Here is a 14,812-nt window from a genome sequence, read left to right as displayed (position 1 = left end):
ACTAGCTAGCTACTAGATAGCAACTAGCTAGCTATGCTCTAAAGCTTAGCTTCAGTGTTTACTGCTCAATATACTTTATTTTTCAATGGCAGTACAGTACCTGTTTTAATTCATTTGTAGCGCCACCGGACACTTGGCTAGCCGCGTTTGCTAGCTTGTTAGCGCAGCTAAAAAGGACAGACTTTGTCCCGATACGGCGATCACAGTGTTCTCGCGTTTTTAATCCGACATTCAAAGACGCGGCTGGGAGACGGTTTAAGCGCTCAACTCCCGTCGCGGTCGCTCGGCGTTGTTTTATTTCGGCGCATGACGGACTCTTGTGAAGTGGCGAGGCGGCACGGGCGGCGCCGCCGCTTGCAAACAGTCAAACAAAAACGCGGGCGAGAGCAGAGCGGCGGCATTAAAATTCAGAAGATAATTGCATCCGCTCGCACCCCCAGCCTGTTGAGAAAGTGCTACGTTTAATAGTCTCTATAAAGAAAATAGCTTTTTATCTCGCTCTCATTTTCATTAATTCCTAATTGGGGTGGGGGGTTGTCTGTTATTATTTCTTAGATTAAAATAAACATCGCCCATCCCGTGTACAAACCCATCACACTACACGCGTGTGATAAGGACTTCATGCCTCTGTGGATAAATAAACAATTTCATCTCCACTGGTGGAATTAAGTTGCTTACAGCCTTAAGCTAAGACGCTCTCATTTATATTTATTTATATTTCTCTCCAAAGACTTAAAAGCACATTGCGGCTTTGGCAAATTAAGTTCACCCTCTTCCATTTTTTTCCTTTCTTTTTTGACCTGCTTTATATGTATATCTTTAATTAGTGTCTTGTTTAGCTTAAACTGACTGATTATCGCGCAGTCGTGACCTAATTACCGCGCTCGCTTTCCCGGCGCCCCGAGGAGCTCGCCAAAGTTACCTTAAAAACTTGTGTAATCATTAGCAACGAGCCTTGCTTAATCCCCATAAACGTGCACTTAAACGGCTGAAACACGCCCGCTGACGGCTTCATCGGACGCCGCCGCGTGTGAAGGGCTTGAGGAATGTGCAGCTGTGACTTCACTTTGTTGTTCTTCACTCCCGTCTTCACATTGTTGCGCTTACACGTACTTCGGAATCCGCCTTAGACAATAAATGAAGGATTAACTGGGGGAGCATTGGTGGTTCCCACACAGAAGGCCCTCCCCAGTTCAATCCCCGGCCAAGACGGGTTGTTTTTCCAGCAACCGCGAGTTAGCCGGCGGGAAAAACACCGGGGACATTCTGTAAAGTTTTGCTTCTTACCTGAAGAAGGAGACGAAGGATGCGGGCTGTCGTCCTGGACGCTTCCCGTCTGCGAGTGGCCGCCTCCGGCCCCGCTCTCCTCCGTCACGTTGGAGGAGCCCGGCGTGGTGGAGCGGCTGATGGACTGGGACTCGGGGTCGCTGGCCGAGCCGCGGCGTTCGTCCACGCTCTGTTGCTGGAGCGCCTCCTCCGTGTTTCTCCGGTCCTTGCCGTGGACGCGAGAGTGGACGACCATCTGGTGGTAGGTTCTGAAAACCCGGCCGCAGTCGGGGCATTCGGAGGGCTTGTCCTTCAGGTTTGAGAGGCCATAGTCCATGTTGGGGTTTCCCAAGGTGGGGGTGTCTGAACCGATGTGGTGAGGCATCAAGTCGAAGCCTCTAGCGTCGTCCTTCATGGATATCATGGCGGCGCTGGCGGCCTTGGAGCCCTGCAAGGCTTCAGAGAACTGCTTCTTAGAGCCATCGGTTGAAGCCATGAGGGCATAGTCTTGTTTCTCCTTGGAGTAGGACGCCATGGCGCCGTTCATGTCGTTTTCCTGCCCCGGCGTCGTGTGTTGCTGCGGCTCCTTGGGCATGAAAGCCCGGTCCATAGCCATGCCACGAGCCATGATCTGCCAAGCTTGGTAGCTGTTGAGGGAATCCATCTCTGCCACCTTGGCGGCGGCCTGCAGGCGTTCCATGCAGCTCGACTTGAGGGGCGGAACGAGGTTGAGGCAACCCAGGAGGGAACGCTTCTCGTTCTCGCCCAACCCGTGACCGATACCCGCCGCCATTGGTCCCAGTAGCTTCCCAAGCATTTCCTTTTCCTTCATGGCGATCCCGGCTTTGGCCAACATTTGATGCTGCTCGCTCAAGCCCTGTTTGTCCGGGGAAAGGAAGCCTCCCTGGAGACAGGAGATGTAGCGGGAATAAAGGCTAGCGTGGGCTTCCTGAGCCAGGCTGCTCATGCTGTTAATGGACACCATGTCCTGCTCGCTGGGCTGTGGCGGCTTGCTCTTGATGGCCAGCTTGTTGAGATGGACCTTCATGTGATTCTTGAGGAACCAAGGTTCTTTAAAGCGGCGCCCACATATTTGGCAGCAGTGCTCAAAGGAGTCCTTATGCTTGCGCATGTGACCCTTGAGGAACCAGGCCTGGCTGAACACCTGGCCGCACACGTCGCAGCGGAATTCTGTGGCCACCTGTGTGCCGCCGGCTCCACCAGCACCCTGACCCTGCGTGGTCTCTGCAGTTATGTGGGCCTTCTCCACGTGACTGATCAGATCTTCTTCATGGGAGGCGGCAAACTCGCACAGCGTACATTTGTACGGCTTGTGGAGGATGCGGATGTGGCGGTCCAGCTCCTCGCGTTTCTTGAACTTCCCTTTGCAGAACGTGCAGCGGAACCCTGTGGCCGGGTTGAGGGACTGCTCGTCCTGGGCGGCGGTCGGCTTGGGGGAAGACGACGGCTGGGCTACGGTTTCTGGAGTGATGAGGCCCGATGGCGGCGGGAGGCCACAGGCCGAGCCCAGCGGCGGCTGGAGGGTGTTGGCGCTGCTGTTGTTGAGACTCAGGTGTGGGGTCTGGGGGTTTTGGAGGAGGCTGGCGCTCCCTCTCATCTGCTTGTCCCTCAGGATGGCTCGCTCTTCCAGCTCATGGAGCAGCCTGTTCTCTTCACGGACCCGGCCACGACCTTTGCCCAGGTTGCCCAGCTTGTGGGTGCGTAGGTGAATCTTTAAGTTGCCCTTCTGAGCCGCTCGGTGGTCGCAATAGGGACACTTGAAGGGCTTCTCGCCCGTGTGCGTGCGCATGTGCAGTGACAGGATGCTGTTGAAGCGGAAGCGTTTGCCGCATAGTGGGCAGGGGTACTTCCTGTTCTTGCGGGCGTCATCTTCAATATCATTCATCTGCGACATGATGCCCAGGTTCTGGCCGTTGAGGAACTGCTGCAGGTCCACACGCCCGTTCAAGCCGCTCAACGCTCCGGCGTCCATGTCGCGGTTGAGCTGATTGGCTAAGAGCGCCATCTGACTGCTGATTGGCTGACTGGCGAGGGCGGCGTGGTGGCTCTTCTCGTCCAACGGTGTGGCCGCCTTCTCCTCGGGTATCTGCTGCGGGCGGTGAAGGTCGGGGAAGGCGTGGCCCAACTGGGCGGTGAGCTGGTGAAGCTTCTGACTGATTGGGTAGCGGCCGTTCAGCACCGCGCTGCTCAGGTGGGCTTCGGTGTCGGGCACCGCTGACGACATACCAAGGCACAAGCTCGAGTCCTCCATCCTGCCGCACACACAAGAAGAAGAAGAAGGTGCTAAAGTACGGAGGAAACATTCTGAACAGGTGAATAAATGACAAAAAACCTTCAATGGTAATCTTCAATGTTTTCAAAAACTGTTGACGACCGAAGTTACATTATTATTAAAATTGTAACAAACTATGTTGTGCTGAAATGAATATTTTCTAACTAAAGCAATAATAAATAATAATAATCATGATTTTCTTTCTTAAATAAACTGTCAATAAAATTAAATTGGAAATTAAAATATAGCTATATCAATTTAGTCATATTTTTTTGCGCTTAAGAAACTTCCCTATGAATTTTATTTATGCTTTATTTTGTTTTTTGTTCAATTCTAGACAGGCTGTGACTTAACGTTTAATTGTTTGTATATACATTGAGACCGAGTCTAAGTTCATTGTGTTCTTCATGGTGTTTTTGAAACTGCACCAATTTTTTTCCTCAGAATTGTCAACTAGATTTTCCTCCATGCGGCCCCTGAGCTGAAATGAGTTGGACACCCCAGAAATAGACATGAAAACGGATGAAAAAAAATAAAAACATAAACATTTTTAACAAACTCTATAGTGTTAAAATTAATAATTTATAATCAAAGTAGCAATGAATAATAATAATCATGATTTGTTTCTTAAAAAAACTGTCAATAAAATTTAAGTACAAAGGAAAATATAGCTTCACCAATTTAGTCTTTTTTTTTGCGCTTAAAACACTTCTCTATGACCTTAGTGTCACACTTCTTCTGTTTGTTGTATTTTTAAGTTATAATGCAATGATTTTTCCTCCATGCGGCCCCTGAGCTAAAATTACTTAGACACCTCTGATATTGACTCAAAAACGGATAAACATTTTTTTACATTATTATTAAAACTATGTTGTGCTGAAATAATTTCTAACGGAAGTAGTATTAAATAATAATAATCATGATTAGTTTCTTAAATAAGCTGTCAATAAAATTTGAGTGCAAATGAATATATAGCTTCACCAATTTAGTCATATTTTTTTGCGCTTAAGAAACTTCTCAATGACTTTAGTGCCACACTTCTTCTGTTTGATATCGTTAATACTGGAACCAGTGGTGGAAAAATTATTAAAAGTTGTCGTAGTTGTATTTTTAAGTTATCATGCCATGATTTTACCTGTTCGGCCCACGTGGGAATAGATTTTCCTCCATGCGGCCCCTGAGCTAAAATTAGTTTGGCACTCCTGATATTGACTCAAAAACGAATGAAAAAAAAATTACAAAAATGTTCAACTATGTTGTGCTAAAATAAATAATTCCTAAGTTTCTTAAATAAACTGTAAATACAATTGAAGCGCAAATGAAAATATAGCTTCACCAATTTAGTCATATTTTTTGGCGCTTAAGAAACTTCTCCATGACTTTAGCGCCACACTTCTTCTGTGTGTTTGATATTGTCTTTACTGCCACCAGTGGTGGAAAAATTATTAAAAGTTGTCGTAGTTGTATTTTTAAGTTATCATGCTACGATTTTACCTGTTCGGCCCACGTGGGAATAGATCAAATGAGTTTGACACCCCTGATATTGACTCAAAAAGGAATGAAAAAAAAATACAAAAATGTTCAACTATGTTGTGTTAAAATAAATAATTTCTAAGTTTCTTAAATAAACTGTCAATAAAATATAAGTGCAAATGAAAATATAGCTTCACCAATTTAGTCGTATTTTTTTGCGCTTAATAAATTTCTCTATGACTTTAGAGCCACACTTATTCTATTTGATGTTGTCATTACTGCCACTAGTGGTGGAAAAAATATTAAAAGTTGTCGTAGTTGTATTTTTAAGTTATCATGTCATGATTTAACCATGCGGCCCCTGAGCTAAAATTAGTTTGACACCCCTGATTTTGACTCGAAAACGAATTTAAGAAAAATTACAAAAATGTTCAACTATGTTGTGCTAAAATAAAAAAAAATCTAAGTTTCTTAAATAAACTGTCAATAAAATTGAAGTGCAAATGAAAATATAGCGTCACCAATTTAGTCATATTTTTTTGCGCTTAAGAAGCTTCTCTATGACTTTAGCGCCACACTTCTTCTGTTTGGTATTGTCATTACTGCCACCAGTGGTGGAAAAATTATTAAAAGTTGTCGTAGTTGTATTTTTAAGTTATCATGTCATGATAGTACCTGTTCGGCCCACGTGGGAATAGATAAAATGAGTTTGGCACCCCTGATTTTGACTCAAAAACATTTGTGAAAAAAACATTTAATTATTTTAGCACTATGTTGTGCTAAAATAAATAATTTCTAAGTTTCTTAAATAAACTGTCAATAAAATTTGAGTGCAAATGAAAATATAGCTTCACCAATTTAGTCATATTTTTTGGCGCTTAAGAAATTTCTCTATGACTTTAGCGCCACACTTCTTCTGTGTGTTTGATATTGTCTTTACTGCCACCAGTGGTGGAACAATTATTAAAAGTTGTCGTAGTTGTATTTTTAAGTTATCATGCTATGATTTTACCTGTTCGGCCCACGTGGGAATAGATCAAATGAGTTTGACACCCCTGATATTGACTCAAAAAGGAATGAAAAAAAAAATACAAAAATGTTCAACTATGTTGTGCTAAAATAAATCATTTCTAACTTTCTTAAATAAACTGTCAATAAAATATAAGTGCAAATGAAAATATAGCTTCACCAATTTAGTCATATTTTTTTGCGCTTAATACATTTCTCTATGACTTTAGCGCCACACTTCTTCTGTGTGTTTGATATTGTCATTACTGCCACCAGTGGTGGAACAATTATTAAAAGTTGTCATAGTTGTTTTTTTAAGTTATCATGCTATGATTTAACCTGTTCGGCCCACGTGGGAATAGATAAAATGAGTTTGACACCCCTGATATTGACTCAAAAAGGAATGAAAAAAAAAATACAAAAATGTTCAAATATGTTGTGCTAAAATGAATCATTTCTAAGTTTCTTAAACAAACTGTCAATAAAATATAAGTGCAAATGAAAATATAGCTTCACCAATTTAGTCATATTTTTTTGCGCTTAATACATTTCTCTATGACTTTAGCGCCACACTTCTTCTGTGTGTTTGATATTGTCTTTACTGCCACCAGTGGTGGAACAATTATTAAAAGTCATAGTTGTATTTTTAAGTTATCATGCTATGATTTAACCTGTTCGGCCCACGTGGGAATAGATCAAATGAGTTTGACACCCCTGATATTGACTCAAAAACGAATGAAAAAAAAATTACAAAAATGTTCAACTATGTTGTGCTAAAATAAATAATTTCTAAGTTTCTTAAATAAACTGTCAATAAAATATAAGTGCAAATGAAAATATAGCTTCACCAATTTAGTCATATTTTTTTGCGCTTAATAAATTTCTCTATGACTTTAGCGCCACACTTCTTCTGTGTGTTTGATATTGTCATTACTGCCACCAGTGGTGGAACAATTATTAAAAGTTGTCATAGTTGTATTTTTAAGTTATCATGCCCACGTTCGGCCCACGTGGGAATAGATCAAATGAGTTTGACACCCCTGATATTGACTCAAAAACGAATGAAAAAAAAATACAAAAATGTTCAACTATGTTGTGCTAAAATAAATAATTTCTAAGTTTCTTAAATAAAATGTCAATAAAATATAAGTGCAAATGAAAATATAGCTTCACCAATTTAGTCATATTTTTTTGCGCTTAATACATTTCTCTATGACTTTAGCGCCACACTTCTTCTGTTTGTTTGATATTGTCATTACTGCCACCAGTGGTGGAAAAATTATTAAAAGTTGTCATAGTTGTATTTTTAAGTTATCATGCCATGATAGTACCTGTTCGGCCCACATGGGAATAGATCAAATGAGTTTGACACCCCTGATATTGACTCAAAAACGAATGAAAAAAAAATACAAAAATGTTCAACTATGTTGTGCTAAAATAAATAATTTCTAAGTTTCTTAAATAAAATGTCAATAAAATATAAGTGCAAATGAAAAATAGATTCACCAATTTAGTCATATTTTTTTGCGCTTAATAAATTTCTCTATGACTTTAGCGCCACACTTCTTCTGTGTGTTTGATATTGTCATTACTGCCACCAGTGGTGAAAACAATGCATTACAACAGGGTTAAGAAACTGAGCATTATTATTTCTGCCACGGCAAGACTTTTGTTACTGTCCTGTCTTGGACATCATTGGATTGTGTACCTAATAAGCTGACCAATGAGAGGCCAGCGTCGTATTTATTGGATAGACGGACAGAATGTAGAAACGCTGTGGCAGGACTTTTTCCCTCCAGAAATAAATCAGGGTTTTGGACCTAATAATTAGTGTGTAAACACGGCGAGCGACGCCTAATTAGGCTACTTGTGCCCATCCTATCAGAATTGCGCCAATTACACGCCCTAATGAAACGCGGCGACGGCATTGTGGGGACGCCAGCGTAAGACTACAATTAGCATGTTAACAATAGCACTTAAAACCGAGTGCTGGCTGCCGCAAACACAACAGGCTTATCCGCTCCTTCTATGAAGTCGCATTAAGGTTTGATGTGGATCGGACCGGTTTTTTCCCTTCGCCGCGTCTTCCCCTGGCCGGGCGGCATTAAAACGTGCGAAAGGGCTTTAAGCGCACATCCATCTGCGCTCCAGATGGAGAGGTATAAACATGTCGGCGCACACTTCCCCCTGGCTGCTGCCGGGGTCAAAGCCGCCCAAACAATAAGCGCACTTTTTTGCTTTGCTCGACAAAATATTGTATAATGTCTCATTAAGCTGATTAGCGCGCTGCCTGGTAACAGTGGCGGCGACGCTGCACGAAGCACAATCATCAAAAAAAAAAAAAAAAGAAGAAGAAGGGAACAGCCTTTGAGGGCGCGAGGAGGCGGCGGAAACGTGCGCACGACGCACGAGCGCGGGCCTACGCGCTGTCAGGAGGAATCCACATTGTGGTTTGTGCTGAGCTCGGTTTCAGCGAGCGAGCGCTCAGTGGGAGCTTGTTGGACATAAGAGAGCACTGTTCCGTCTGCCCTCCAACACGCCGGCCGCGCCGCATTCTTATCTGCAAACATGAATCCCACTCGCTTTAAGGAATGTTTAAGGACGCTTGCGGGCTGCCCTCGGAATTCTCCCGTAAAGCCCCCACCCCCGCCGCGCCAGCTTATGTTAGCTTTTATTCTTCAAATTGCCATGAATCATCACTTCCCCGTGCCGCCACAGCCTGGATTGACTGGGATTTCCCATGATGCACCTCTCTCTTTGTGTTAACGCTTCTTGTATGTTAGCACAGTACGACCCCGTAGCGTAGTGCTTGTCAATTATTTCATGTTATGTGGTGTTCTGACGATTAGAAATAGTATAATTTGTCTACAAAATTGTTATAAGTACACCTCTGTGGATGGCAAGTACACCGGGACGTGAGTACAACAGGAAGAAACCCATATGAACTACAAAACGCAGTAGGAGTGGGAAGAACTGTAAGGGGGAGCACAACCGAGGATAGATTCATATTACATGTCAGATCAGGAGACAACAGACTGAATAAAACACCTTGACATTGTTATGTACACCTCAGCGGATGGCAAGTACACCGGAACGTGAGTACAACAGGAAGAAACCCATATGAACTACAAAACGCAGTAGGAGTGGGAAGAACTGTAAGGGTGAGCACAACCGAGGATAGATTCATATTACATGTCAGATCAGGAGACAACAGACTGAATAAAACACCTTGAAATTGTTATTTACACCTCAGCGGATGGCAAGTACACCGGGACGTGAGTACAACAGGAAGAAACCCATATGAACTACAAAACACAGTAGGAGTGGGAAGAACTGTAAGGTGGAGCACAACCGAGGATAGATTCATATTACATGTCAGATCAGGAGACAACAGACTGAATAAAACACCTTGAAATTATTATGTACACCTCAGTGGATGGCAAGTACACCGGGACGTGAGTACAACAGGAAGAAACCCATATGAAATACAAAACACGGTAGGAGTGGGAAGAACTGTAAGGGGGAGCACAACCGAGGATAGATTCATATTACATGTCAGATCAGGAGACAACAGACTGAATAAAACACCTTGACATTGTTATGTACACCTCAGCGGATGGCAAGTACACCGGGACGTGAGTACAACAGGAAGAAACCCATATGAACTACAAAACGCAGTAGGAGTGGGAAGAACTGTAAGGGGGAGCACAACCGAGGATAGATTCATATTACATGTCAGATTAGGAGACAACGGACTGAATAAAACACCTTGAAATTATTATGTACACCTCAGCGGATGGCAAGTACACCGGGACATGAGTACAACAGGAAGACACTCATATGAAATACAAAACACAGTATGAGTGGGAAGAACTGTAAGGGGGAGCATAAAAGAGGAACGAGTAATATTACATGTCAGATTAGGACACAGCAGACTGAATAAGACACCTTAAAATTGTTTTAAGTACACATCAGCGGATGGCAAGTAGACCGGGACCTGAGTAGAACAGGAAGACACCTATATGAAATACATAACACATTAGGAGTGGGAAAAACTGTAAGGGGGAGCACAAAAAAGGAAGTAATCTAATTATACGTCAGATTAGGACACAACAGACTGAATAAGACACAGCACCTTCAAATTTGTATAAGCACACCTCTGCGGATGGCAAGTACACCGGGACATGAGTACAACATATGAAATACAAAACACAGTAGGAGTGGGGAAAAACTGTAAGGGGGAGCACAAAAGACGAATGAATCATAATTACATGTCAGATTAGGACACAACACACTGAATAAGACACTGCACCTTAAAATTGTTATAAGTACACCTCTGCGGATGGCAAGTACACTGGGACATGAGTACAACAGGAAGACAACTACATGAAATACAAAACACAGTAGGAGTGGGAAGAACTGTAAGGGGGAGCACAAAAGAAGAAGGACTCTAATTGCATGTTAGATTAGGACACAACAGACTGAATACGACTTTGCACCTTAAAATTGTTGTAAGTACACTTCTGCGAATGGCATCTACACTGGGACACGAGTACAACAGGAATACACTTATATGCAATACAAAACACAGTAGGAGTGGGAAGAACTGTAAGGGGGAGCACAAAAGAGGAAGGAATTTAATTATATGTCAGATTCGGACACGACAGACTGAATAATGTCTGAATGTCTGCTAATGTTGGTCTTTATGGTGGTACTCGGTGGAAACAGTTTGAGTACCACTGTATTAAACAACTCCATGACAAATTACAAACACTATGTCTTACCTAACATAATAATGAATCGCAATTTTAATATAGATTTAAAAAATACTTGTGATAATTACAGCATTTTGGCCATCTTAAAAAAAAATATTTGAATAATTAATTGGCTACTACGCATATTAGCAGTACTTAAATACCACACACATCAATCATGTCCCCTTTGTTGTGTTTTATTATTTTTTTTCTTTAGTAGGTGCCTCCAAGGACGTCCATCCATTTTCTACCGCTGTCCCTTTTGGGGTCGTGGGGTGGGCGGGGGTGCTGGAGCCTATCCCAGCTGCATTTATGGTTGCTAATTCCAGCATATTCGTGTCGAACCATTGATTAATATGTACTGTGCTAATTTAAAAACAAAATAATAAATAAATAAAAAGCACTTAAAGCAATAAGTCTTTTTTAGGCTGGTTAGCAGAATTATAAAAAATAAAAAAAAATTGAAAATGTGCAAAAAAAAAAAAAAAAAAAAAAAAAAAAGCATTTTAATTAATTTTTTTCAATTTTGTTTGAATATTAAAAGGTCCAAAAGACTGCCAGAAAAGAAAAGATGAAGGCAATTCTTGTCCTTTGTTCACTAAATGCTGACAGTTGCAGGTGTGTGTTTACTGCAAGAATGTTATCATTTTTCATCACGTTACTGAAGAGCAAGGAGCAGAAAATATATATATATATATATATATTTTTAAAGGTTTAAAAGAGTGCGCGCCTGTGACAGGCAGCCTCCATCAGCGGGCGTGCTCACATTGTACAAGGAGTGATTTGAATGACGCACACGGCCGCCTTTTGGAATCAAAATCTGTGATTTAAACTCGGCTGATGAGCTGTTGCTCATTTGAGGAGATAGCAGCCGTGCCCTTTTCTCCAATTTGATTCCCGCCTTTATCTTTAACATACAACAAAGGCACATAGACAATGGAATAATGTGAAATGAACTGACGAATCCACTTTGTGTGCGCGTGTGTGTGTGTGCGTGTGTGTGTGTTTTATAAACGTATCCTGGCTGACGAGCATATGCAAATGAGCTGCATTCATATGCGCGCCTTGCTCCCGAGTCATTTTATATTTTTCCTCCTGATTAAAAAGGACATTTCTTATGTGACACCCCCCTCCCCTCTGCTCACACACACACACACACACACACACTCACACACACACACTCCCTCAGACAACAATTCAATATGCGAATGTCCTCTAAAAGACACGGCGCATGTTTAGCAACTCACCCCCGCGCGAATCAACGACTCTCAGGCCAGACAGGGGCACCCAAGACCCCCCCCCCCGCCCCCTCGTGCACGTGACTCTTGCGGACAGGAAGTGCACTCTGTCCGGCGTGCACGAGCTCATCAGTTGCTGACGGCCGCGGAAACCGCTGCTCGTTAAAAACCAACAAAAAAAACAACAACAAAAACACACTTCCTTCTGCACTTTCTCACACACACACACACACACACACACACACACACACACACACACACACACACACACACACACACACACACACACACACACACACACACACACACACACACACACACACACACACACACACACACACACACACACACACACACTTGTATTTGCTGCCTTCTCGAGACCTCCGAAAAATGCCTACCTCTTTAGGACCGCCCTTTCTAGATATATAAAGATGTGTATTTACAACATGAATAATATATACATACTATGCAAATATAAAAAAAAAGCTTGTTGTGAAAAATGAGTTGGAATTTCACAAGAAAAAGGTCACAATTTCACAAGAAAAACTTAAAATTTTGGCAGTGTTATAATAAAAGTCGTCATTTTACTCGAGGCAAGTCAACATTTTACAAGGAAAACGGAACATTTGTGCAATGTCATGATAAAAGTTGGAATTTTACTCAATAGCAGTCGCAATTTCACAAGAAAAGCTTAAAATTTTGGCAATTTTATGAAAAGACTCGTAATTTTACTCGGCAAAAGTCATCATTTTACTAAAAAAAATGTCACCATTTTACAAGAACAACCAAAAAAAAATGGCAATATTGTGATAAAAGTCACAATTTTATATGACAAATGTCACCATTTTGCATCAAAAAGTAATAATTTTACATAAAGTCATAATTTCACAAGGAAATATCGCAATATTACAGAAACAGAAAGGATATGAGAAATTGTTCCCAGTTTTATAAGAAAAAAGTTGACACATTGTGAGAAAAAGATAAGCTTTTAGTGAATGTTTTTATTTTTTGGAATTTTTTACTTCTAATCGGTTTTTAATCTTCATTATTTACTTCAAGTTATTACAGTATGTCTCTATATACATATTTATATTATTTGTTTTATTAATTGTGGCCAAAGGGGGCGCATTTCAATTTCTTACACACACACTTCTAATTACATATGTTGGCCAGAAGGGGAGCACTTCAAATTTTTACACACACTTGTTATTTCATATGTTGACCAGAGGGGGAGCACTTTTAAAAGGGACACACAGTCCATTTGAAAAATCCCTCCTTTTTGGGACCACCCTCATTTTGATAGATGTCACCACCAGGGGTGCAAATGAGACATTCTCTATTAAAGGTCACAATTTCACAAGAAAAACTTAAAATTTTGGCAGTGTCATAATAAAAGTCGTCATTTTACTCGACGCAAGTCAACATTTTACAAGGAAAACGGAACATTTGTGCAATGTTTTGATAAAAGTTGGGATTTTACTCAATAGCAGTCGCAATTTCACAAGAAAAGCTTAAAATTTTGGCAATTTTATGAAAAAAGTCGTAATTTTACTCGGCAAAAGTCATCATTTTACTAAAAAAATTGTCACCATTTTACAAGAACAACCAAAAAAAATGGCAATATTGTGATAAAAGTCACAATTTTATATGACAAATGTCACCATTTTGCATCAAAAAGTAATAATTTTACAAAAAGTCATAATTTCACAAGAAAATATCGCAATATTACAGAAACAGAAAGAATATGAGAAATTGTTCCCAATTTTATAAGAAAAAAGTTGACACATTGTGAGAAAAAGATAAGCTTTTAGTGAATGTTTTTATTTTTTGGAATTTTTTTTACTTCTAATTGGTTTTTAATCTTCATTATTTACTTCAAGTTATTACAGTATGTCTCTATATACATATTTATATTATTTGTTTTATTAATTGTGGCCAAAGGGGGCACATTTCAATTTCTTACACACACACTTCTAATTACATATGTTGGCCAGAAGGGGAGCACTTCAAATTTTTACACACACTTGTTATTTCATATGTTGACCAGAGGGGGAGCACTTTTAAAAGTGACACACAGTCCTTTTGAAAAATCCCTCCTTTTTGGGACCACCCTCATTTTGATAGATGTCACCACCAGGGGTGCAAATGAGACATTCTCTATTAAAGGTCACAATTTCACAAGAAAAACTTAAAATTTTGGCAGTGTTATAATAAAAGTCGTCATTTTACTCGACGCAAGTCAACATTTTACAAGGAACACGGAACATTTGTGCAATGTTATGATAAAAATTGGAATTTTACTCAATAGCAGTCGCAATTTCACAATAAAAGCTAACATTTTGGCAATTTTATGAAGAGAGTCATAATTTTACACGACAAAAGTCACAATTTTATAAGAAAACTTAAAAATTTGGGCAATATTGTAATAACAATCGGAATTTTACTAAAAAAATTTCACTATTTTACAAGAACAACAAAAAAAATGGCAAAATTGTGATAAAAGTCAGAATTGTGTATGACAAATGTCACCATTTTGCACTAAAAAGTAATACACTTTAAAATTTGGGCAATATTATAATAATAATCAAAATTTTACTCGGCAAAATAATGACAAAAGTCATAATTTTACTAAAAAAATGTCACCATTTTACAAGAACAACAAAAAAAAATTGGCAATATTGTGCTAAACGTCCCAATTTTATATGACAAATGTCATCATTTTGCATTAAAAAGTACTACTTTGACATAAAAAAGTAACAAGAAAATATTGCAATATTACA

The 14,812-nt window shown here is 40.5% G+C and overlaps 1 protein-coding gene across 1 annotated transcript in view; it reads right to left on the bottom strand.

The window, feature by feature from the left end:
- Positions 1–14,812, bottom strand: part of LOC133665297 (zinc finger protein 536-like) — a 235,562-nt gene that overhangs the window by 28,265 nt on the left and 192,485 nt on the right. The window contains exons 3-4 of the mRNA XM_062070558.1: positions 1,288–3,539; positions 955–1,125 (exon numbers count right to left, since the gene is read on the bottom strand). Coding sequence (XP_061926542.1) covers positions 955–1,125; positions 1,288–3,538 — 2,422 coding nt within the window. The 5' untranslated portion in view covers position 3,539. The remainder of the gene's footprint in view (positions 1–954; positions 1,126–1,287; positions 3,540–14,812) is intronic.

This window comes from Entelurus aequoreus, linkage group LG02 (assembly GCF_033978785.1).
Source record: "Entelurus aequoreus isolate RoL-2023_Sb linkage group LG02, RoL_Eaeq_v1.1, whole genome shotgun sequence".
In the NCBI taxonomy this organism is placed as follows: Eukaryota; Metazoa; Chordata; class Actinopteri; order Syngnathiformes; family Syngnathidae; genus Entelurus; species Entelurus aequoreus.
Note: the sequence above shows the minus strand (reverse complement) of the source record. Positions and strands in the feature narration are given on the sequence as shown.